At 38.8% G+C, this 25525-nt stretch overlaps 1 protein-coding gene across 1 annotated transcript in view; it reads left to right on the top strand.

Annotated features, from left to right (window-relative positions):
- Positions 1-25525, top strand: part of LOC126184092 (microfibrillar-associated protein 1) — a 76592-nt gene that overhangs the window by 37100 nt on the left and 13967 nt on the right. The window contains exons 5-7 of the mRNA XM_049926453.1: positions 2925-3082; positions 20800-20960; positions 23736-23895. Coding sequence (XP_049782410.1) covers positions 2925-3082; positions 20800-20960; positions 23736-23895 — 479 coding nt within the window. The remainder of the gene's footprint in view (positions 1-2924; positions 3083-20799; positions 20961-23735; positions 23896-25525) is intronic.

The raw sequence follows: 25525 nt of genomic DNA on the forward strand, positions 1-25525 counted from the left end.
GGCTGTGTACAGGAAAGAGACATGAAACACCAGAAGATTTTAGATAGTTTTAATAATGGTTATAGAAATGTTTAAAAGCCTTTCTAGGAACAAATGTGGACTTTGAGCATAACTATTTGTTATGAACTACAGTTTGGAAGTGAATAAGTTGCAGAAAAGTTAAAAATTAAGGATATGGGACCTGGATAAGTTGAAAGAACCAATGGTTAATGAGTGTTTCAAAAGAGTTATTATGCAGTGAGTTACAGATGCAGGGAAAAGGAATACAATTGAAGGCAAGTAGGTAGGCTTAAGAGATGAAATAGTGAAGGGAGCGGAAGTTCAAATGAGTAAAATAACCTAGTTGAAATCTTTAGATAACACTCGAAACATTAAATCTAATTGGCAAAAGGATAGAATATGAAACTGCAGCAGATGATGCCGGCAAAAGGGAATAAAAACATTTAAAAAATAAGGTTGACAGAAAACACAAAATAGTGAATCGGTAATAGTTAGAGGAAAACCACAAAAGCTGTAGAAGCATGAATAATTATGGGAAACATAGATACCGTTTATAGCAAAATTAAATAACACATTTGGAGAAAAGATATGAAGCTGTATGAATATCAAAAGCTCAGAATGCAACCCAGTACCAAGCAAACAAGGAAAGTCCAATGTTTATGGGGGGGGGGGGGGGGGGGGAGGCTGTACAAAGGAAACGAACTTGAAGACAGTGTTACAGAAAGGGAAGAGGGAGTGGATAAACAAGAGATTGGGATTGTGATACTGCAAGAAGAATTTGACAGACCACTGAAAACCATAGTCTGAAACCAGGCCAGGAGTATATGACATTCCCACTATTTTTTGTGACACCTGAATAGGCCAGCCATGACAAAAGTATTCCACTCTGGTATATAAGGCAGGTGAAGTACTCACATATATTCAAGAGGACTGTAACAATTCCAGTTCCTAAGAAGGTAGATGTGGCCAGGTGTGAATATTACTGAATCCTCAGTTTAATAAGCCAGATTGCAGAATACTTACATGAATTACTTACAGAAGAATGGAAAGACTGGCAAAACCAACATCAGAGAATATGTGTTTGGTTTCTGGAAAAATGTAGAAATAGGCGAAGGAATTCTGATTCCACAACTTATTTTAGAAGATAGACTAAAGAAAGCCAAACCTACATTTACAGCATTTGTAGATTTTGAGAAAGCTTTTTTACGGTGCTGACTGAAATATGCTTATTGCAATTCTGCAGGTAGCAGGAATAAAGGGAGTGAAAGGTTGTCTACAACTTGTACAGAAAGCAGACTGCAGTTATAAAAGTTGGACATGAAATGGAAGCATTAATCAAGAAGCCAGTGAAGCAGGATTGTAGCCTATACCTGATGTTATTCAGTCTGTACATTAAGGAAGCAGCATAGGAAATCAAAAGAGAAGTTTGTATAGGGAATTAAAGTTCAGGGACAAGACATAAAAAGTTGTGGTTTGCTGGTGACATACTAATTCTGTTAGAGACGGCAAAAGACAGAATGTCATTTGAACACAATTGATAATATTGTTAAACATTAGTATAAGATGATTAGCAGCAAAAGTAAATCAAGGTTAATGACATGTGGTTGAATCAAATTAGGCTATGCTGAGGGAATTAGGTTAAGAAAATGGGCACTAAAGGTAGTACATGAGTTTAGCTATTTGGGTAGTGAAATAACCGACTCTGGCAGAATTGGAGAGGATAAAAATGCAGACTGATAAGTAGCAAGGGAAAAAAATTCTGAAAAAGGAAATTTTAAACATGAAATATAAATGTAAGTATTTTGTGAATGCATTTGTCTGGAGTAAATTCCAGACAAGGAAGTGAAATTTGCATGATAAACAATTCAGTGAAGAGGAGTATAGAAGCTTTTGAAGTCAAGATAGATAAGCAATGAAGAGGTGATGAATCAAATTGGAGAGAATATAGATTTATGGCACAACCACACTAAGATAAAGGATTGATTGATTGATAGATTGAACAAACATAGCCTGAGATATCAAGGAATTGTCGGTTGGGTAATGGAGAGAAGTGTGGGAGGTAAAAATTCTACTTGGAGACCAAGGCTTGACTAGTAAGCAGTTTCAATTGGATGTAAGATGCAGTAGTTATGCAAAGATGATGAGATTTGCACAAGATGGACTAGAATGGAGAGCTGCATCAAACCAGTCTTTGGAATGAAGACCACAACAGCAACAACATTTAGTGTTACCTTAGGGATAACATCATAATTGTTTTCAAGAGCTCATATGGACAAAGCAGATTGCGACCTCAGTGTCAGATTAAAAAAAATTTTGGATGGATGAGCCCATTGATTAGGTCTGTTCGACTTTTTAATTCTTACATGATGTGAGTTCAGACCGGCGTGAGCATTTCATCTAAGGTGAGTTAGTAAACATAAAAATTGTAAGTATTACTTTTCCTTTACGTACCCTCCTTCATTTTCTTTATTGCATTTGTTGCTGTAATGTTTCATCAGTTAGGATGCGTTGATTTCCAGTTTGGTTGTTAAAATAAGTGTGTCATAAAATGTAAAAGACATAGTGAATGTGGTCTAAACTTGACATAGGACCTTGCATACTTGAAAAATTTCTGTATTTTATGCGTGGCAGCTTTTTAGTCCATTGTATATTTTGCTGTCTGAAGTCCTTTGTCTCTCCTGTTCTATATTTACGTCTCACTGTTAAGGACACGAACTGTTACATTCTTAATATGCACCTGTTCGTAATTATCAGGGACAATCCTGTGCTTCATGAGGGAAACTGGTGATGCTGTACAGTGTTATGTAATAATTATTTTATTCTTCATCCCTAAATCATTAATATTGGAATTTTGTTTGCAGACTGTTTAATTTCTTACACTTATTGTTTTACTTTTTAGTAACTCAGTTGTTAATTTTGTCCAGACTCAGAAGAAGAAGTTGGACCAAGACTAAAGCCAGTCTTTGTACGTAAGAAAGATAGAGTGACTGTATTGGAGAAAGAGCGAGAAGAACAAAAGAAGAAATTAGCACAACAAGAAGCAAAGAAAATGGCTGAAGAACGTCGCAAGTACACCCTCAAGGTAAGGGTTTATTTTTGTTGAAAAGCAAATGAGACAAGAAATGAACTTTGGCCTAACAAAGAATCTAAAAACAGAAGCAACAATAAGTCCATATTTATTTGTATAAAGAAGGATGAGCAGCACAAGAATCTCTGTTTCTTGGAATTGACTGGTCCTACTTTAGGGGTGAAAGAAAAGATGTATAAGAGGTGTAGAGAAGTAATAAATGTTCTGCCTTACTTCTCAGAATGTTGTTGCATTAATAGGGTTGTTAAAAGATTCTGACAGGAAAAATGAACTTTAATCGTTATTTGGCTGTTTCAATTTCAGTAGTGAATTTTCCATGTCTTGCTGCAAGATAGCAAGTTCTTGGTTGATAACATTTTTATGGACAGTGCTCAGGTTGAAACAATTAATGTCTGCCCAATTGTTAATGGACTATCTGATCATGATGCACAGTTAATTGAAATAAAGAATCTAGCGCCTTAAAACTCTGAGGCATGTTCCTACAAAGCAGTGATGAGGCTTTAATGAGACCAGTATACAGTGTTTTAAGAATAAGTTACTAGTGGTGGTATGGGGTGAGATGCATACAGAAAGAGATGCGTATGTGAAATTCAGTGTTTTCTGTAGTAAATTTTGGTCAGTATTCGAAAGTATCTTTCCTGAAAAGTTATCCAGAAAGCCCAATAAAAGAAATAAGTTATGAATAATTAAAGATATTAAAATCTCCTATAAGAAGAAAAAGAAATTTAAGGGCCAGAACAAGTCAAGTTTTTATGTTATTTGCTCGCCACAAAAATAGTGTAATATTTTAGTGGAAGTCATTAAAATGTCCTGAAATATGCACATCCTGACAGAAATTAATAATTCCATTAATGAGATTAAAACTATATGGGATATTGTGAAACAGGAGACAGGACAACCAGTCAGTCAGGGTGTATACGACCCGGAACAACCGGGAGATCCAGGAAAAACCCGGGAATTTTTTCATTCGGGAGAAAACCGGGAAAAACCCAGGAATTTTTTAGAATTCCGGGAATTTTTCATTGTTTTAGTTTTCAGCTAAATTTTTGTGATTTTTACCGGTAAGGACCAGTACTCTAACAAAGGATATTACTATATCCTGCTGTTGTAGAACAACACTGCAGCAACAAAACATTAACGAGAGGAAAAAAAAAACGAAAATAAAACTTAAGTTGCAAAGGAAATGCGCCGTGTAGAACAACAAAACACAGTGCATCTGCCAACAGCAAAGTGTGTCAAAGGCTATAGGCTGGGCTTTGAGCACTATGGGACTTAACTACTGAGGTCATCAGTCCCCTAGAACTTAGAACTACTTAAACCTAACTAACCTAAGACATCACACACATCCATGCCCGAGGCATGATTCGAGCCTGCGACCGTAGCAGTCACGCGTCTCCGGACTGAAGTGGCTAGAACCGCTCGGCCACCGTGGCCGGCCAAAGGCTTTAGGAAGACTATGCAATGCTTCCTAACAACAAATTGCGTCCGATGACCGTGATATGACAACTGTTTAAATTAGATTCGTTTGAGCAGTGGCGGGCGGGCTCTTGCGTATCCACAGTTGAGTCGCGTATGAGTAGTACCTTCTTTCGCTTCTGGTTACAGAAGTATGGCTGGGCGCCACTACTTAATATTGCCCTGGTTCGGAAATATAGTAAATCTGGCACTGATGCCCAGAACAGTCTGGGTTGTGGTGGGGAGATGGATCGTCTCCACATGACCTGTGTTTACATTCAGTGATTTTGTTGTGTCCTCTTAGTTTATTGCTCTCACGTTAAATGATAACAAACGGATTTTTGCGGCCGGGAGTTATCAAATGAATTAAAATACGTTCGCATAATTACGGAAGGCTAAAATATGTTGTTAGTTTTAGATTTTATTTCCACCTTCCTGTCAGTCAAGCATTAATCGCCTTCCAGAACAGTGAAGTTATTTTTGTCAGTTTGCTAAAGAGATTTGGCTTTCATTAATCTTTTCTTTTTTATTAGAAATGAAGTGTTTAATTTCACACTATTGGCTAGTTTCAACTGTTCGCTGCATTTCAAGTGCACATATGGCATTATGCCATAAAAAAGAACCAAACATGAGGTAATACAGTATTGGTACTCCTAGAAAATTTATGTACAAATCTGGACATATGAATGTGCATTTTAAGCCGAATTATGCATTTTAGCATGGTTCACGAAATTCCGATGCTCTTGAAGTATCCTCTGATGTCTTGTTTCTTTTATGACATAATGTAAGATCTTTTAATGTTTTACACGTACGAACATATGGGCTTCCTGCGTCATCATAGCTGCGTAAGCGCGGTGACGCCTATTATCTGGTGCTCTCTTCCAACTGCTGAAACGAACCTATTTCTAACAGATCGTAGGAAAATATTGCGAATTGTGGTTTGAAAAGTGTTACATTCAAACCAAATTTCCTTTTAACGCAAGATGAACTATATGTGAGAATGTACGATGAATTACTTAAATTGCAAAACTTTTGACTCTAATTTAAAAATCAGCTCTTTGAGGACGACCATTTAGAAGAATTTCGAGCCCAGAAGATCAAACATTTACGTCGTTATTAAAAATTTTACTGGCACATTTATGTGATGTATCTTAAAGTGCAACACGCGCAAAAAATATCAACATTATATGTGGAAGCTTAGGTTCTCTTCCAGATTATTAATCTTAGAGACCAATATTATATGTGAATGCTATGTATATTAATTTAAACCATTAACTTTTCTTATTTGTGTGTTCGCGCTAATTAAGAGTTATCTTTCTATTGGCTTACTACATTACGTGTCTGTGCTGTCATCAGCTGGCGAGATCATGTGACAGTGAGCTATGACTGACAAAAAGCACGTCGCAATCTCGATTTCAATGCTTCAGAAAGTTGCATGCAGTGTTATGCGGAATTCAAATTTATACCTTCGTAATACAGAAATATGTTGCGTAAATGTTGCTGCATATCAAAGGTCTTTCAAAACGTCGGTATGTTGTTGTTGTTGTCTTCAGTCCTGAGACTGGTTTGATGCAGCTCTCCATGCCACTCTATCCTGTGCAAGCTTCTTCATCTCCCAGTACCTACTACAACCTACATCCTTCTGAATCTGCTTAGTGTATTCATCTCTTGGTCTCCCTCTACGATTTTTACCCTCCACGCTGCCCTCCAATACTAAATTGGTGATCCCTTGATGCCTCAGAACATGTCCTACCAGCCGATCCCTTCTTCTGGTCAAGTGGTGCCACAAACTTCTCTTATCCCCAATCCTATTCAATACTTCCTCATTAGTTATGTGATCTACCCATCTAATCTTAAGCATTCTTCTGTAGCACCACATTTCGAAAGCTTCTATTCTCTTCTTGTCCAAACTATCTATCGTCCATGTTTCACTTCCATACATGGCTACACTCCATACAAATACTTCCAGAAATGACTTCCTCACACTTAAATCTACACTTGATGTTAACAAATTTCTCTTCTTCAGAAACGCTTTCCTTGCAATTGCCAGTCTACATTTTATATCCTCTCTACTTCGACCATCATCAGTTATTTTGCTCCCCAAATAGCAAAACTCCTTTAGTACTTTAAATGTCTCATTTCCTAATCTAATTCCCTCAGCATCACCTGACTTAATTAGACTACATTCCATTATCCTCGTTTTGCTTTTGTTGATGTTCATCTTATATCCTCCTTTCAAGACACTATCCATTCCATTCAACTGCTCTTCCAAGTCCTTTGCTGTCTCTGACAGAATTACAATGTCATCGGCGAACCTCAAAGTTTTTATTTCTTCTCCATGGATTTTAATACCTACTCCGAATTTTTCTTTTGTTTCCTTCACTGCTTGCTCACTATACAGATTGAATAACATCGGGAAGAGGCTACAACCCTGTCACACTCCCTTCCCAACCACTACTTCCCTTTCATGTCCCTCGACTCTTATAAATGCCATCTGGTTTCTGTACAAATTGTAAATAGCCTTTCGCTCCCTGTATTTTACCCATGCCACCTTCATAATTTGAAAGGGAGTATTCCAGTCAACATTGTCAAAAGCTTTCTCTAAGTCTACAAACGTAGGTTTGCCCTTCCTTAATCTAGCTTCTAAGATAAGTCGTAGGGTCAGTATTGCCTCACGTGTTCCAACATTTCTATGGATTCCAAACTGATCTTCCCCGAGATCGGCTTCTACTAGTTTTTCCATCCGTCTGTAAAGAATTCGTGTTAGTATTTTGCAGCTGTGACTTATTAAACTGATAGTTTGGTAATTTTCACACCTGTCAACACCTGCTTTCTTTGGAATTTGAATTATTATATTCTTCTTGAAGTCTGAGGTTATTTCGCCTGTTTCATACATCTTGCTCACGAGATGGTAGAGTTTTGTCAGGACTGGCTCTCCCAAGGCTGTCAGTAGTTCCAATGGAATGTTGTCTACTCCGGGGGCCTTGTTTCGACTCCGGTCTTTCAGTGCTCTGTCAAACTCTTCACGCAGTATCGTATCTCCCATTTCATCTTCATCTACATCCTCTTCCATTTCCATAATATTGTCCTCAAGTACATCACCCTTGTATAGACCCTCTATATACTCCTTCCACCTTTCTGCTTTCCCTTCTTTGCTTAGAACTGGGTTTACATCTGAGCTCTTGATGTTCATACAAGTGGTTCTCTTACCTCCCAAGGTCTCTTTAATTTTCCTGTAGGCAGTATCTATCTTACCCCTAGTGAGATAAGCGTCTACATCCTTACATTTGTCCTCTAGCCATCCCTGCTTAGCCATTTTGCACTTTGTGTCGATCTCATTTTTGAGACGTTTGTGTTCCTTTTTGCCTGCTTCATTTACTGCATTTTTATATCTTCTCCTTTCATCAATTAAATTCAATACTTCTTCTGTTACCCAAGGATTTCTACTAGCCCTACTTACCTACTTGATCCTCTGCTGCCTTCACTACTTCATCCATCAAAGCTACCCATTCTTCTTCTACTGTATTTCTTTCCTCCATTCCTGTCAATTGTTCCCTTATGCTCTCCCTGAAACTCTGTACAACCTGTGGTTCTTTCAGTATATCCAGGTCCCATCTTCTTAAATTCCCAACTTTTTGCAGTTTCTTCGTTTTAATCTACAGGTCATAACCAATAGATTGTGGTCAGAGTCCACATCTGCCCCTGGAAATGTCTTACAATTTAAAACCTGGTTCCTAAATCTCTGTCTTACCATTATATAATCTATCTGACACCTGTCAGTATCTCCAGGCTTCTTCCATGTATACAGCCTTCTTTTATGATTCTTCAACCAAGTGTTAGCTATGATTAAGTTGTGCTCTGTGCAAAATTCTACCAGGTGCTTCCTCTTTCATTTCTTAGCCCCAATCCATATTCACCTACTATGTTTCCTTCTCTCCCTTTTCCTACTACAGAATTCCAGTCACCCATGACTATTAAATTTTCGTCACCCTTCACTATCTGAATAATTTCTTTTATTTCATCATACATTTCTTCAATTTCATCATCATCTGCAGAGCTAGTTGGCATATAAACTTTTACTACTGTAGTAGGTGTGGGCTTTGTGTCTGTCTTGGCCACAATAATGCGTTCACTATGCTGTTTGTAGTAGCTTACCCGCATTCCTATTTTCCTATTCATTATTAAACCTACTCCTGCATTACCCCTATTTGATTTTGTGTTTATAACCCTGTAGTCACCTGACCAGAAGTCTTGTTCCTCCTGCCACTGAACTTCACTAATTCCCACTATATCTAACTTCAACCTATCCATTTCCGATTTTAAATTTTCGAACCTACCTGCCCGATTAAGGGATCTGACATTCCACGCTCCGATCCGTGGAACGCCAGTTTTCTTTCTCCTGATAACGACATCCTCTTGAGTAGTCCCCTCCCGGAGATCCGAATGGGGGACTATTTTACCTCCGGAATATTTTACCCAAGAGGACGCCATCATCATTTAATCATACAGTAAATCTGCATGCCCTCGGGAAAAATTACAGCCGTAATTTCCCCTTGGTTTCAGCCATTTGCAGTACCAGCACAGCAAGGCCGTTTTGGTTATTGTTACAAGGCCAGATCAGTCAATCATCCAGACTGTTGCCCTTGCAACTACTGAAAAGGCTGCTGCCCCTGTTCAGGAACCACACGTTTGTCTGGCCACTCAACAGATACCCCTCCGTTGTGGTTGTACCTATGGTACAGCTATCTGTATTGCTGAGGCACGCAAGCCTCCCCACCAACGGCAAGGTCCATGGTTCATGGGGGAGGAACGTCGGTACATAAAAACATAAACATTCAAAGAATTGATGAGTTTTACAGTGTCGAAGAAGAGTGTACTGTCACTTAACACGGAAAAGGTGTATTTTCATCCGGGAGAAAGTGTATTTTTAACTGTGAAATCCGGGAATTTTTTTTCCTTGTCCATGTATACACCCTGTCAGTGTGCACAAGATAACATTACAAACTAAATGACAATGTTGTGACTGATAATTGACAAGTTATGAGTATCTTTAACAATCACTTTCTAAGTGTAGTAGCAAAAATCAGATTAAATTGTTCATTTGGAAAAGGAGGACAATATATTAAAAATACCATTCCAGAAAAGTTTTAAGCAACTAGAATTATCACTAACATCTGTTACTGAAATTAAGGAGGAAAAAAAGCTCATGTGGCATTGATTCTGAAGACACTGGCACAGGGAATTTTTCAAGACATATTAAGACATGCAATTTGTAGACCTGTTTATAAGAAAAATGACAAGTAAGTCTTCAATAATTATTGTCCAGTTTCCTCTTTGATGTCTTTTTCCAAAATATTTGAAAAAGTAATGTACTCAAGGGTAGTCACACATTTAAGAGGAAATGATTTTCGTAGCATATCACAGTTTGGATCCAGAGGGGTTGCTCAACTGAGAATGCTGCTTATAATTCACTCACCAGATATTGGAAGCCTTAAATAATAAAATATCACCAGCTGGTATTTTTGTGATCTTTCCAATCCATCTGATTGTGTAGGTCATGTTACTCTCTTACAAAAGCTTAAGTATTATGGAATCAATGGCTTTACAAAAAACTGGTTTGAATCAAATTTAGAAGCAGAATGCAAAAAGTTATGCTGAATAATTCAAACAGTGTTGAAAGGAGAGAAAATTTTAATGACAGGAGGAATCATGAAGGGCATCCCACAGAGTTCAGTTTTGAGTCCACTCATATTCCTTATAAAGCGTGTCCCAGGAGAAATGGTCAGTATTCAGGGATATGGCAGGAACAACTGTTTGAAGGAAAAATAAAAATTTAGAAAAATCTGGTAAACATGGGCTGTAAAATGCATTATTTAAGACCTATGAGTACTTGCTCATCTATACTGGTGTGAAACACACCTGTCCTACTGAACAAGCGACCTTCCACTTAACATTCATCAAGCACAATTGGTACTTGTTGCAGATGATACTAATGTTATAATAAATCACATTAAGGAGAAAACAATAGAGGAAATTGTTAATGATATTTTTAAAAGAATTATTAAATGGGTTTCTGTGAATGCCCCCTGAACTTTGAGAAAACACAGTATATTCGGTTCTGTACAACAAATAGAGATATCGACAGTTGATGTAGTGCATGAACAGGAGTTGACAAATAGGATAGAATGCTCCAAATTTTTGGATGTACGTATTATGGGAACTTGAACTAGAAGAATCATACTACTGAACTGCTCAAACCATTATGTTCAGCCACCCTTGCTCTTCATATAATTCCTAGTCTTGGAAACAAACTAATCAATCTTGTAACATGTTTTGCATATTTCCACCCAATAACATCTTAGAGAATAATTTTCTGGGATAACTCATCACTTAGAAAATAAGTATTGGTGGCACAAAAGGAGCAATAAGAGTAATATATGGTGTTCACCCGCAGTCGTCATGTAGATACCTCTTCAAGAAGTTAGACGTTTTAACTGCTCCTTCACAAAACATGACTTCACTGCTAAAATTTGTTATAAATAATCCACCACAATATGAGAAGGATAGCATTCCTACAGCATTAGAAGAAAATATGGCTATTATTACCCATAATTAAAGTTGTCACTGGGTCAGAAAGGATTTCAATATGCATCAACAAAAATCTTTAATCATTTACAAAGCAGCATAAAATCTCTCCTTGACAACTTCTTCTATTCCACAGATGATTTTTTTTCTGGAAAGTGGTAACCTGTAAAAAAAGAACCTAGCTTTGAAGTTTAGTTGCATGATTAGGACTGGAGAATTGCATGTTCATCAGTGTTAAAACTAATCATGTACATATCCTGTAAGGTGACTCGTTCCTTGTCATTTCAATAAAAGAATTGCCCTACAACTAATGAAAAAGTCTAGTCCTAAAGGCATTCCAACACTTGCTAGGCCGATTAGTGCTGCTACATTGTGACGAAGTTGTATGGAGTCCACATTTTCTTAGCTGCATGGCAGGGCCACTCAGTGAGTCCGCACTGCAGGATACTGAATGTGAAAACTGCCAGCTGCATGTGCCCGCCATGCATGCAAAGCAAGTGATGGCGGCAAGCGTGGCTCACGCGTTTCTGCTGTGCTGTTGCAGTATCCTTCAAGCAGTGCATCAAAGCTGCTTTGGCCTCGACTGTGCTCTCATGGTGGTTTCCTTTGAGGACTGTCTTCACTTTGTGACGAAGCAAGCTTGGATCTTGCTACTTCCTGTTTTGTTTTGCCATATGCCTCCTTAAATTCATTTTTTTCATTTTGACTTATTATCATTAACATACATGAGTATAATCTGCATTTTCATAAAAGGTGAACAGTGAACGTAAAGAACTGTGAAACTCAACTGTGCAGCTGTCGGGTACATCATTTACAGTAGTCAGTGTTGAACTCCCATCCCACCCCCCGCCCCCTCCCCCGCCCATCTTTCAGCGGGTATAACAATGCAGTACATCAACATCGAGGACCATCAATGAGATAATAAAGCAGGCGAGCATCACAAGTTGCCCAGCTAAAAACAGTGGCTTTGATAGGGTTTCACATTTAAGCACTTGCTGGATCATGGCCATCGTTTGCCCTAGTCCTACACGGAATTAGATTTGGTAGTGCTGTTAAATACAAGATTGTATTTTAAGATTAGAGTGAGTTTATAGACAGTGTTATACTAAAACAATGATGTGAAACACACAGAAGCTTGTAGGTAAACAGTGCCAGCTGCATTTTTTAGGTAACCACTGCCCCCTCCATTGAACCTGTCTGGTGAAAGTATGCTCTGTGATGTAAAGTCATGTCAGAAAATTCATACGGAAGAACGTATTTAAATGTAAAAGGGAGGGAGGGGGGGGGGGGGGAAGAGAGAGAGAGAGAGAGAGAGAGAGAGAGAGAGAGAGAGAGAGAGAGATCCTTGTGTGTGTATTGTAGTTAAGAAGTGTAAGCCAGTTTAAGTTTAATTTTATGCAACACTTGTGCAATCACATACACTGCCTGATGAAAAAAGTGAAGCACCCACAAGGGAAAGAAGAAATGAAATGAACCTTAACTGGTTGAGAGGGTATGTGATGTTATTTCAGTGATTACAGTATTGAGTTAACTTTAAGAATAATTTGACAGTATGAGCCCACCTATCATTGTGACCTTGCATTCCTGCTGACATGGATGCATGCTCTGATAGAGTTGTGAAGGGCATTATAAAGCCATTATAGCCTCTCCTGGGGGCAAGCTAGTGTACTATAATAGTAACTGGACCTCGATATTGCAGATACTGGCATTAGGACATAGTTGATGCCTGAGTTAGTTCCACACACGTTCCATTAGGGACAGATCTGGGCATCTTGCTCACTACTGGAGAACCATAACATCATGCAGGCAGTTTGTAGAGATGCATTCCATGTATGGATGAGCAATGTCCTGTTGAAAAATTGCAGCACAATATTGTTGTGTGAGAGGTAAAATATGAGGACTCAGGATGTCCGTGACATACCTTTGTGCCAGCAGAGCTCCCTCAGTCACTACCAGCCATAACCTGAAGTCATACCCGATGTCTCCCCATACCATGATGCCAAGAGTAATGTGGCTGTGACTCTCTGAAACATTGGAAGAATAGGACTTCTCCCCAGTTCACTGCCATACTTGCCTACAATGACCATCTAGGGTAATGGGATATCATGAATCATCATTGAACACAGTGAGATGCCATTCATGCTTCCTGGTCACGGCACCAGTCTAATTGTAGCCATTTGTGTAGGGCACATTACTCACATTCGGAAGGACGACAGTTCAAATTTGCCTCAGGCCATCTAGATTTACGTTTTCTGTGAATGCCCTAAATCACTCCAGGAAAATGTTTGGATGTTTCTTTTGAATTGACATGTCTGATTATCTTCCCAGTTCTTAGCAAAACAATCTGAGCTTTTGCCTCATCTCTAATGACATTAATGTAGATGGGATGTTATACCCTAATCTTCCTTCTGTATGTATTGTGGTGGTAGTGGCAGCCTATTCATGGGACACTGATTCTGTAGTCCTGCTCTTGACAATGACCATGCCTATCTTCACATTCTGATGCAATCCAACGTAGAGCCACTGTCACAGCCAAATTCCCCACAGATCTGGCATGATTGCTGGCCAAATGGAGATCCACAATGAGGCGCCTTTCAAACTACAGGGTGACTCAAAAAAGACTTTTTAACTTTGAAATATTACAGAAATTTATTGAGATAACTTACAGAATTGGTAGATGCGTGATTTTGTAGCAAACAACCTCAAGTTTTACATTAGTGTCAAGTGTCATTTTGATTCAGTGTGACTACCGTTTGTGATGCGGCAAACATCCCTCAGTAATCAATTTCCTCTCACACTCACTGCAGCAAATCGAGCATAACTTGTGTAATGGCAGTGTGGATTCAGTTTTTTAGGTCAGATAAATTGTTTGGTAGGGAGGAACATACATACAGTCTTTAATGAAGCCCCAGTGGTTGCAAGTCTGGGGAGCGAAGTGGCCATGTGATTGGCTCTTCACAGCCAGTCCAGCAACTTATCGAAGAAACTTTGGACTTCTGTGAGGAAATGAGGTGCTGCATAATCTTGCTGGAAGTAAACCATCCCATCTCGGTCATCTTCATTCATCTGTGGAGTTAAAAAGTTTTCTAGCATATCCAGATACACAATACCAATGACAGTTTTCTCTGTGAATAAGAAAGGGCTGTACACTTTGAATTTGCTAACGGCACAAAAAGCATTAACTTTGGGGCTGTCACAAATGTGTTCCATGGTTGCATGTGGATTTTTGCTGCCCCATGTTCTGCAGTGGTGGGTGTTCACTATGACACTGGTATGAAATGTTGACTCGTCACTGAAGACTATTGTGTTCAGGAATATCTTGTCCACTATCCAATGCAACATTTCTGCACAGGATTCCCAATGAGCAACCTTATCTGCATCACTAATGTGTTGTGTCATTGTGAATCTCTATGGTTTCCAGTGTAAACATCTTCACAGTACTTACCAAACATTCTTTTGTGGACTGTGAGCAAAGCACTCCCTAACCTGTTTGACATAGTCATCAGCATGCGGGCGATCTGGTGATTTAACATGTCACAGTGAACAACCCATCTGTATGAAGTTCTTGTGTCAAGAGTAAATTTTAGGTCTGCTTGGAGGTTCTTTAATGTACTCAGTGTGAAATTTGTACCAAACATTTGTTGCAGAGTTCGTTTCATGAAACCAAAACACTCAGCAAGCATGCTCCACACCAGTGAAAATAACTGTTTTAACTGTACACTATGCTGGTGCTCCTCTGGTGACAGAATGGGATACTGATGCACTACATGAATCAAACGTGAGGTTATTTGCTACAAAATGACACATCTATCAATTCTGTAAGTTATCTCAACAAATTTCTATGTCATTCCAAAGTTGTAAAGTCCTTTTTGCCCTCGCTGTGTATGTGTGGAGCTTATAATGCTGTCTCACATGAGTACACAGCATCTGTGTGTTCTTCACAGTATTCAGTCAACATATGATGCTGTTCACACCCATACTATTGTATACCCTACCACGCCTAGTAACAGCACTAATGCAGTCTGGTGGCTGTTCTACCTGTTGCAGAGAATTGCAACTCTAATAATCTACATACCCACCAATGGTGTGAACATGTATGAAGTTACATTGACATCCGACTATCTATTTTGAGTGCTTTACTTTTTTTTTGTCAAACTATGTATTTTTATGTTTCCTGTGTTACTGCTGTCTCCATACACATGCTACAGTTCACAGTTCTCTTGTGGTTTATTTTCGAATTACTTTATTTCCATTTTCGGAGTTGTTAGTGCTCAATTTCCATTTTTATGTAATTTCTTTCTGTTGTTTCTCATTCTCGTCCCTATTTAACTAACAGCATATAAACGACAAGGCCTCACAACTCAACTATGACATCACACAACCCAGGTGAGGTACTTAGTGTCAACCTTGCCTTTCGCCAAATCGTTGCACTAACACCATTTCAGAAACAGATAAATATAAGACAGAAAAAGACGTTAAGATGATCAAGCTTGACTATAAATGAAATTACTGCGAGTTGATTTGTTATCTCAGGAAACAAAGCGGAAGCATTTACTGTTTTCATCTGTGTCAGATATAGAATCATGAAAATTTTTTGCACTTAACACAATTCCAGGCACTAAAAGCTGTTGAGCTGTAAGAAATGACATTACTGAGACATAAAGTATTTTTTCCTAAGGTATGTCAGTTGTAAAATAACATACGACACCTTCAATTGTACCAAAGTTTTATTCTCGTAACATTCACACAAACAAAATTGTAGAATATGCAACTTACACATTTAAACAATATTCAACAAATCATAATATACATCCATAACATGTTTCAGATATATGGTTTGAAGTAAATTGTAAACAATAAAAGTGGAAAAAAGATTACTGATAACTCTCACTAAACCTATGATCACAACCAAAACATACAGAAGTATCTATGAATTGCATGAAACAGCCCAGCATTACTCTAATAATGAAAGCATTCATTCTGCATTACACCTAATGGAAACATTGTGCAGAGTTACAAAGTAGCAGTCCCCGTGAATGTTTTCATTTGCTATGTGCATTTCACAGACATAATGATTGATGTCAAAGCCTCTTAATAGTTAATGTAAGGACAGATGGTAATTATTACTCAAACTATATCACATTTGCACTTCTAGGTAACAAATTTTCTTCTACAAAACATCTTAAATATTAAGAGTGTGGTTCTCAATTATTGTGCTAAGGGGCACAGCACAACATGTAGGGAAGATAATAGATGTAAGTTTTCAAATGGGAGATCACATCCCACTAACTGATTTCTACACAAAAATAGCTTTCACGCAAATAGAGGAAGAAAAACAAGATGATCCAAATTCATGACACATAAAGGAAATACAAACATGAAACCCTTGTCCAACCACAGTTAATGTTCAAGGCAGGATCAACATAGCACATGGTCAGAGACGTGCAAATACTTCTCACCAAACTCTACAGAATGACAGTGTGGCAAAGAATGCTGTGCTGATAATAAGCAACATGAATGAGAGCCATCTTAGAGACAGTAGAGTTGCTATCATTGCGTCTTGAATGTGAAACAAGAGTTTGCTGCTTTCAGTGGAAAACTACAAGCAGATTGTTGGAGGGATGAAATAGCTGTATTTTTTTAATTAATAAGGTATGCTATATAGCAGAAAAAGACCTATCTAAATATTAGGGTGAGTACACACAGTAAGTAACATATTTAGAAAAGACACAATGTAGCACAAAAAAGGCACTAGAACTAAGAGAAGGTAAATATTAAAACATTAAGAATACAGGAATTTACTAGTTCAAATATGAAAATGAAAAGTGGTGCATATGACCAGCAGAATACACTACCGGCCGTTAAAATTGCTACACTAAGAAGAAATGCAGATGATAAACGGGTATTCACTGGACAAATATATTATACTAGAACTGACATGTGATTACATTTTCACGCAGTTTGGGTTCATAGATCCTGAGAAATCAGTACCCAGAACAACCACCTCTGGCTGTAACAACGGCCTAGATACACCTGGGCATTGAGTCAAACGGAGTTTGGATGGCGTGTACAGGTACAGTTGCCCATGCAGCTTCAACACGATACCACAGTTCATCAAGAGTAGTGACTGGCGTATTGTGACGAGCCAGTTGCTCGGCCACCATTGACCAGACGTTTTCAATTGGTGAGAGATCTGGAGAATGTGCTGGCCAGGGCAGCAGTCGAACATTTTCTGTATCCAGAAAGGCCTGTACAGGACCTGCAACATGCGGTCGTGCATTATCCTGCTGAAATGTAGGCTTTCGCAGGGATCGAATGAAGGGTAGAGCCACGGGTCGTAACACATCTGAAATGTAACGTCCACTGCTCAAAGTGCCGTCAATGTGAACAAGATGTGACCGAGACGTGTAACCAATGGCACCCCATACCATCATGCCGGGTGATAGGCCGGTATGACGATGATGAATACACGCTTCCAATGTGCGTTCACCGCGATGTCGCTAAACACGGATGCGACCTTCATGATGCTGTAAACAGAACCTGGATTCATCCGAAAAAATGACGTTTTGCCATTAGTGCACCCAGGTTCATCGTTGAGTACACCATCGCAGGCGCTCCTGTCTGTGATGCAGTGTCAAGAGTAACCGCAGCCATGGTCTCCGAGCTGATAGTCCATGCTGCTGCAAACGTCATCGAACTGTTCGTGCAGATGGTTGTTGTCTTGCAAACGTCCCCATCGGTTGACTCAGGGATCGAGACGTGGCTGCGCGATCCGTTACAGCCATGCAGATAAGATGCCTGTAATCTTGAGTGCTAGTGATACAAGGCCATTGGGATCCAGCACGGCATTCTGTATTACCCTCCTGAACCCACCAATTCGATATTCTGCTAACAGTCATTGGGTCTTGACCAACGCGAGCAGCAATGTCACAATACGATAAACCGCAATCATGATAGGATACAATCCGACCTTTTTCAAAGTCGGAAACATGATGGTACGCATTTCTCCTCCTTACACAAGGCATCACAACAATGTTTCACCAGGCAACGCCGGTGAACTGCTGTTTGTGTATGAGAAATCGGTTGGAAACTTTTCTCATGTCAGCACATTGTAGATGTCGCCACCGGCGCCAACCTTATGTGAATGCTCTGAAAAGCTAATCATTTGCATATCACAGCATCTTCTTCCTATTGGTTAAATTTCGCGTCTGTAGCATGTCATCTTCATGGTGTAGCAATTTTAATGGCCAGTAGTGTATTTCACAGGTCACAAGTATGGAACAGCTTATTTCACATTTGCATGGTAAAATACTTTTAAAAGTCTTCAGCATGTGGCCATATGTAAAAATGAATTTGCAATCTGAATTTAAAATGACTCATTCCAAATCATTACGGTTTATCATGCAAAATGATCCATGGAACATGAAACTAACTAACTAACTAAAACTGTTGTCACATGAGGGACAAGACTCAAAGGTATGGGAATAACAAGTGTCTGCAAAAGCACACACCTCATCCATCCAAAAAGCAAAACTCAAATAAAAATAATAGAAAATAAGACATCTTGTAAATAACCTGGTGGATATCAGAAACCAAATATTCCACTGTGAAAACAATAGGGGGGAGCAAGACAAGCAATTATGACTAGATGCACTTATCTACCATTCCTCTTACCAACTAACAACTCACTCACACAATTCCACACCCACACTATTTGACATTTGCACACTATCTGAAACCACATCACCTCATATCAAGGATAAGAGTCAAAGGAATTGGATAAAATGTGTCAGCAATAGCAAACACCTCATTCTTAAGGAAAGCAGCACTCAAAGAACAATAGAAATTAGAAAACTCTTAAATGACCTCTTGGCTATCAGAACCAAATATTTTCAAAACACATTAAAAATGATAGGAAGAACAAGGGAAGCAATTATGGCTAATGACACTTATCACTCCCCCCCCCTTTTTTCTCGCACCGCCTAACTGCTGCTGCTCTCTCTCTCTCTCTCTCTCTCTCTCTCTCTCTCTCACACACACACACACACACACACACACACACACACACACACACACACACACACACACTAAGTATTTGAAATCTGCGTAGTATCTAAAGTCATAATATCTTACATCAAAGACCTGAGTCACAGGTATGGGAGTAACAAGTGCCAGTAATATTTTTAAAACACATTGAGAATATGTAATAGGAGGAACATGACAGACAGTTATTACTAGATACACTTATCAGTCCTTCCTCTTAACACCTAACAGCTCACTCACCATCCTGCACTCCTCTAAGTAATACTCATTACAGTAACATAGTAGATACAAAGTATATTCTCTCAAAATTGAAAATGGTGAAAGTTTTGTAACATCAGAGCTGAGGAAATAAATATGTATAGGGAGAGCTTAGATGTACTGTAGTTAGTACGGAAAACTTGCTTAGTGAAGTTAGCAAAAGTGGATGACTATTAATGAAAATTATGTACATTTCTTTTTACTTTGTTTAAAATATGTGCTTCCACCACAGTTTTCAGTTTCCTTTTGTTTAATGACCTATGCACCTTGTCATTTTACAATATTTATTAAGCAAAATATTAACACCTGCCCAAACAACAGATTTACACCATTCCTGTGCTGAATGTTTTTCACAGACATCAACTGCAAAATTATCATTGGCCATAACACAATCAAGAATTAATTTACAAGCTGTTTGCCGTTGGTTTTGAAGCCTGAGAAAGGAGTCACTGTTTTCATTTGATAATAGTTTTATTATGAAACAAAAAGAATACATTACTATCAGCAATGGCATTTTCTGTGGATATCGCTACCCACCTGTATTAACATATTTAATGAGTTTGTGCTCAGCACCACATTCCTGTTTTTCAGAAGAAGATTTTCTGGTTTTTGGCATTACATTGGAAATATACGAAGGGCAGTTAGGAAATTTGCTTGGGACTGTGTTTCGTTGGAGTTGTTGCTTGCTTAGTGGTGCAGTTAACATAGCCCCAGTTTTCCGGTCTAGTGCTTGTGTTTCCCACAATATATCAATTTCGCAGAAGTGCAAATGGCAGACCTACGAAGTGGAAAATAATATACTGCGCGCATGTCACTGAAACTTGTACTGATACTCAAACTTCAACTGCGATATACTTTTGTTGATAAGTGCAGCTTAAAATGAAAGGCACTCACCAAAGAATGCTTGCTAGGAATGAAGTTCTCTCTTTTGATCACAGATAACCGTTTCCTTAGTGTATTCTCATCAGCTGGAAATTTAAAAATGTGAACCTTCTTCTTCTCGTCATAATTACCATCACAACCAAGCTGTATACACTTCAAAGAGCAGAAATTCACAAGGGAATTACATCAAAGACCTGAGTGACAGGTATGGGAGTGAGAAGTGCCAAGGGAATTCAACTCACTAACACTACAGCTCCGAAACAGTTGTTTAGATGGCTCCACATAGCATTCCTACAGGCATCTAGGTCGCACTGATACCAGTAAGTGGCACTGACTGTATGCCTGAAGTTAATGACATCTTTTGCCTATTGGCAGAGGGTTGTAAGGCCTTGTGATTTAGGTGGTATTGATTTAACGCAGTGAGTGGTGTGACTGTTTAGATATTTTGTGTCATAAAAGTAATGTGTTCCATTTCTTCTTTTGTGCAGATGGTAGAAGATGAGGTTCGCAAAGAAATGGCTGTGAAAGAAACGGAAGAACCTTCCTTAAATGATATTAATACTGATGATGAAAATGATGAAGTTGAATATGAAGCATGGAAATTGCGGGAGTTAAAGAGATTGAAACGTGATCGTGAAGAGAGAGAAGCGTAAGTATAAATACTTCCTTGTGAAAACGAAGAAAAGGACAGTGTTTTTTTTTTAGTTTTGTTTTTACCATATAGTGTTATATGTACAAACATATGGTAATTTGAATAATGGAAGGAACTGAGGTTCTGAGTTGATGAGATGTTGAGTCATCATTAAGTACATGCTTTCAGACAACTCCTTTCGACCTATAAAGTACATAGACACCTAAACAGCTGCATTGTCGTGGCTGACTTCATTGTGCTAGCACTGCAACCTAACAGGAGTGAAGTGTTGCATTGGGTGGTGTGGTCAGTAGAATAAAGGATTAAAGGAGCAGGAAGGAGGTATGGGGTAGGGTGGTAGACAACTGGGAGTGAGAAACAGCAGGCACATGGGATACAAATGAGGCACCAGTGAACTTGTTCTGGATGCAGGCAAGTGGAATTGGGCATGGTACTCATTGGCATGTAAGGGCAAATTTAAAAGTGAAGATAGAACAGGAGGGGGAAGACTGGAAGAGGAGGGTGTGAGTGCAAGATGAGTGCAGTTAGGCTCTTGGAACAGGAGTGTAGGTGGTTGTGAGGCCGCAGCTGGCAGAGATTGAGATCTGGGTGACTGGGGGTTCAAAGGATGTGTTGTAATGATGATTTTTAGCTACATAAATCAGAGATGATGATGGTGTTGGGAGAATTGTCCTTGCAACAGATAGGTCAGTCCTGTAATCGTCCTGGCCTTGATCTCTCCCCTAGCCCCTGCCTCGCAGTCACCTCCACTCCTCCCCTGTGACCAGAACTTCACTCATCATGCACTCACACATTCCTCTTCCGTATTCCTGCTGCTCTGTTCTCTCTCCTACCACTCATCCACACCATTGAGTCCCTTGCACAACTCCTGCCTGCAGGCAGAATGAACTCATTGTTGCCATATTCCTGTCCTGTGCTTCTGCTGCCTCTTCCTTACAACCATCAGTCACCCTCCCCTCCAATCCTCTCTGTTAAACATAGTTAGGGCTAAAGAGGGCCATTAGAGTAAAGACCATCAGCTTATAAAGTGATGTACAATACCTACATCTTTTACAACACTAATTCCACGTGCTAGTTTGTCATCACACATTTCCATTTGCTGTATCACTTCTACTGCTGTTGTTATAAATGTGCTGTGTGGAATAGGGGATTTGGTAAGTGTCATATCCTATAGTATTTGTCTTAGGCACGTCGTGAAATTTTATGAGCAATATTGTCTGTTGTCATTCACTATTAACAGTTTCTTAGGGGTATATATGGGAATTTGTTTGTCTCCGTAGATTCTCTAATTCCATTACAAGTGGTAGGGTTAGAGTTGATATGGTCGGGTGATCTCCTGTGACCACGCTCACACATATTCTCTTTCCTGTTGAATCTGTTCTAGTAAGCTGGATACAGGCCATGTACTATTAATCCTTTCACTGTTGCGGATGTGCTCTTTTCATTCAGTGCTGAGAGCAGCTTTTGTTGTGGCTGTACTGCTTACCGAAAGGTGATTCCTGTGCTGAGAGACAGTATTCCGGCTGATAGGTAATATTTATCATTCGATTTTTTGAAAACTGTTAGTGAAGATATTTGATTTTTGCACATCTTACAGTCTGGTATCTTCACTCGATAAAGAACTGAATTTCTTTTCATTATCCGTTATACTTACTCCGCTGCATCAAATTAAATTAAACATTGAATGAAATTTTAAAGAGATTGCAGAAGTAAGAATGCACTGCGCAAACATTGTGTAGTCAGTTTTAGCTCTTACATTGCAGTGAATGAAATATAGCTAAGATATCAAAATTTTATTTAAAACTGAGAGCAGAATGATATCTCACTTCATTCTCGAGTTATTCGGTTTTATATCTGATTGAGACACACACACTACACACCTATTCATGTCCATGCACCTCGTGAATCGTGTGGTCATATCAAATTTTCATGTGTCCTAAATGAGGCACATATTTTGTGTGATAAATAATGGAAACTTTTTTTTTCATAAATATTTGGAAGTAACTTGTTAGCAGCAGTGAGAATTCAGCACCTCAGATTGCATACAGACGTCCATAGCACTGTAGAAAAGCTCAAGTGATGCTTGGATACACATCCACAGCACCTGGCAACTCGCATAGCAGGACGTGTATACACGTCCACAGAAGTGAGAGGGTTAAGCAAGGTATTATGTCCTAGCTGTGGTTTCTGTGGCTAAGGGTTAGGTATTCACAAGTATTAGGGAAAAACTGGTGTACTGTGTGTTTTTAGTTATCTGTGGAGCAATAGTTCATTGTCTACTTTGTCCCTGGATTTGGTACTGGACCCCATATGCCATTCTCTCCAGCTCAGCTCTTTGACCTCCCCAACACCACATACAATTTATCTTGACCATCCCCTTCCAATTGGCACAAGAGATGTATGATTATCAAATTCTAAAATACTGGCCTGGAAATTGACCCTTGTGGGCATCCCTTGATTGATCTTTTGGTTACTTTTTGTGTGCCTGCTGTCTGTTTCACCATTCTATTCGTACAGTAATTATGAAAGTTGTAGAATAGAGTGGGGTGCCTGTACTTCAACAATAAATCTGATGTATTCATACAGAGAATAGGAGGAGTCCATATGTAAAGATTCCACTGTTGGCTATCTGTTATGATTTCAGTTGCAAATAATGTGTGTTTTGTTGAAGTAATAGTATTTTAAATGCTTGTAAGAATTTGAGCTATGCAACACATCTATCAGTGGGGGACCACTTTACTTGTGAATGAAAAATATTTTCAATCATTCAAGGGTTGAGAGAGAACGTATGGAAATTGAACGGCTGAGAAATATGACAGAAGAAGAACGCAGAATTGAACTACGCAACAATCCAAAACATGTCACGAACAAAGCAGCCAAAGGAAAGTACAAATTTCTACAGAAATATTATCATCGGGGAGCTTTCTATATGGTGAGTGCATTGATTATCTTTTTTGACTACGTGAGCGTAGCCTGTAAGCCTTGAGTTTGTTTATGTGCATTTATTGAGCTTCAACTTTGTGCATGATAAAAGTTTGATTATTATTCACCTTCTGATCATGTTTCCTTTGGTGAGATATTCCGCCTTGTGCAAGACTTTGTTAAAATGTTTGCATTTGACAGGATCATTCATGCTTTTCTTAAGTTTTACATTGAACTGTATCTGAATTTCCTCATGTATAAATGACCTTAGAGTGTCTGCAGTGTCATCATTTATGGCAATGAAAAAATATTGTGGTAGTATACTACTGTGCCTCACTTCTTTGTTCGTTTCAGTTAGATATTTTGTCGTGTCCACTTTTAGTAATGATAATAAGAAACTAGTCCTTTTGTTTTTGTATTAAATCTCACCTACAAATTTATCACAGTTGAAAATTATTTATATTTTTGTTTCCCAGTGTCTTCATTTGTTTCATCAACTTTCTTAGTGATTCATTATCACAGCATTTTCTTCTTCTTTTTAATTTCCTTCGGTCATCTTACCACTTCTGCTAGTTTTTAATTTTAGATTAATTGAAATCCTTATTTTTCTTCCCTAGTGCTAGTTACATTTACTATTTACAACACCCTTGCCATATATCTAGTCTTTGGTGTTTCTCTCTTTATTCTTCCCTTGCTGCTCATTTGTGTCCTTTTATCCTCTGCTTATCAATAATTCATTATCAACGTATAATAATCATAGCTATTGTCTCTCATTGTATACCTTTAACCCTTTCGTGGCTATGGGCATATGTGTATGCCCAATAGGTTGTGCACCCAGACAGCTATGGGCGTATCTGTATGCTCGGCGGGTAGAACACACAGATGGCGAAGGGCATTCATGTACCCCCAACAGGCAGGAAGGCCTGATGCTGGGCGCAGAAGCAGATAAATAGGCACGACAGAATGATGACTCACGGTTGTCTGCACTCCAATATTCCTTCCAGCACCGTTGTTATCTGCTCTTCTTTGTACTGTCAGAAAATGCTACAGCTTTCACCTGCTCCAGGTTCCTTTCTGCTTAGAGGTTCCTTTCTGCTTAGACATAAATCGAATAAATACAGTTTGATTTCCTAATGTACACAAGACTAATGACACAAACAGATATATAATCAGAAGGGCCTGTATTACATTAATGAACTGCTATTCAAAAGGTGCGCAGTGCACCAAAATACTTGCAGTTTTTGATCACCACCTTCAGCCTCGCACAATCTACAATATACACATGATACAAGTATATATAAAGTTAAAAGGCATGAATAATCCTCCAGAACTGACATATCAGATGGTTCAAAGGGCTAAAAGTGTAGCAAAATACTGACAGCTTCTTAGCAACTCTTGCAGCCACGTGGAACAGAAAACTGCATGCACTGCCAAGTAACTTTAAGTTGATTTTATAATCTACAAAGAATACATGATACAAACATGTGAAAGGACATGAATTATCGTATAGAACTGATGTATCAGGTGTTTCAAAGGGCGAACAGTGTAGCAAAATACTTGCAGTTTCTCAGAACCCATGTGGTCGCACAGAACAGAAAATGGCACATACGGCCTAGTATCTGTAATTTGATTTCCTGACC

Source organism: Schistocerca cancellata, chromosome 4, assembly GCF_023864275.1.
Source record: "Schistocerca cancellata isolate TAMUIC-IGC-003103 chromosome 4, iqSchCanc2.1, whole genome shotgun sequence".
NCBI classification, from domain to species: Eukaryota; Metazoa; Arthropoda; class Insecta; order Orthoptera; family Acrididae; genus Schistocerca; species Schistocerca cancellata.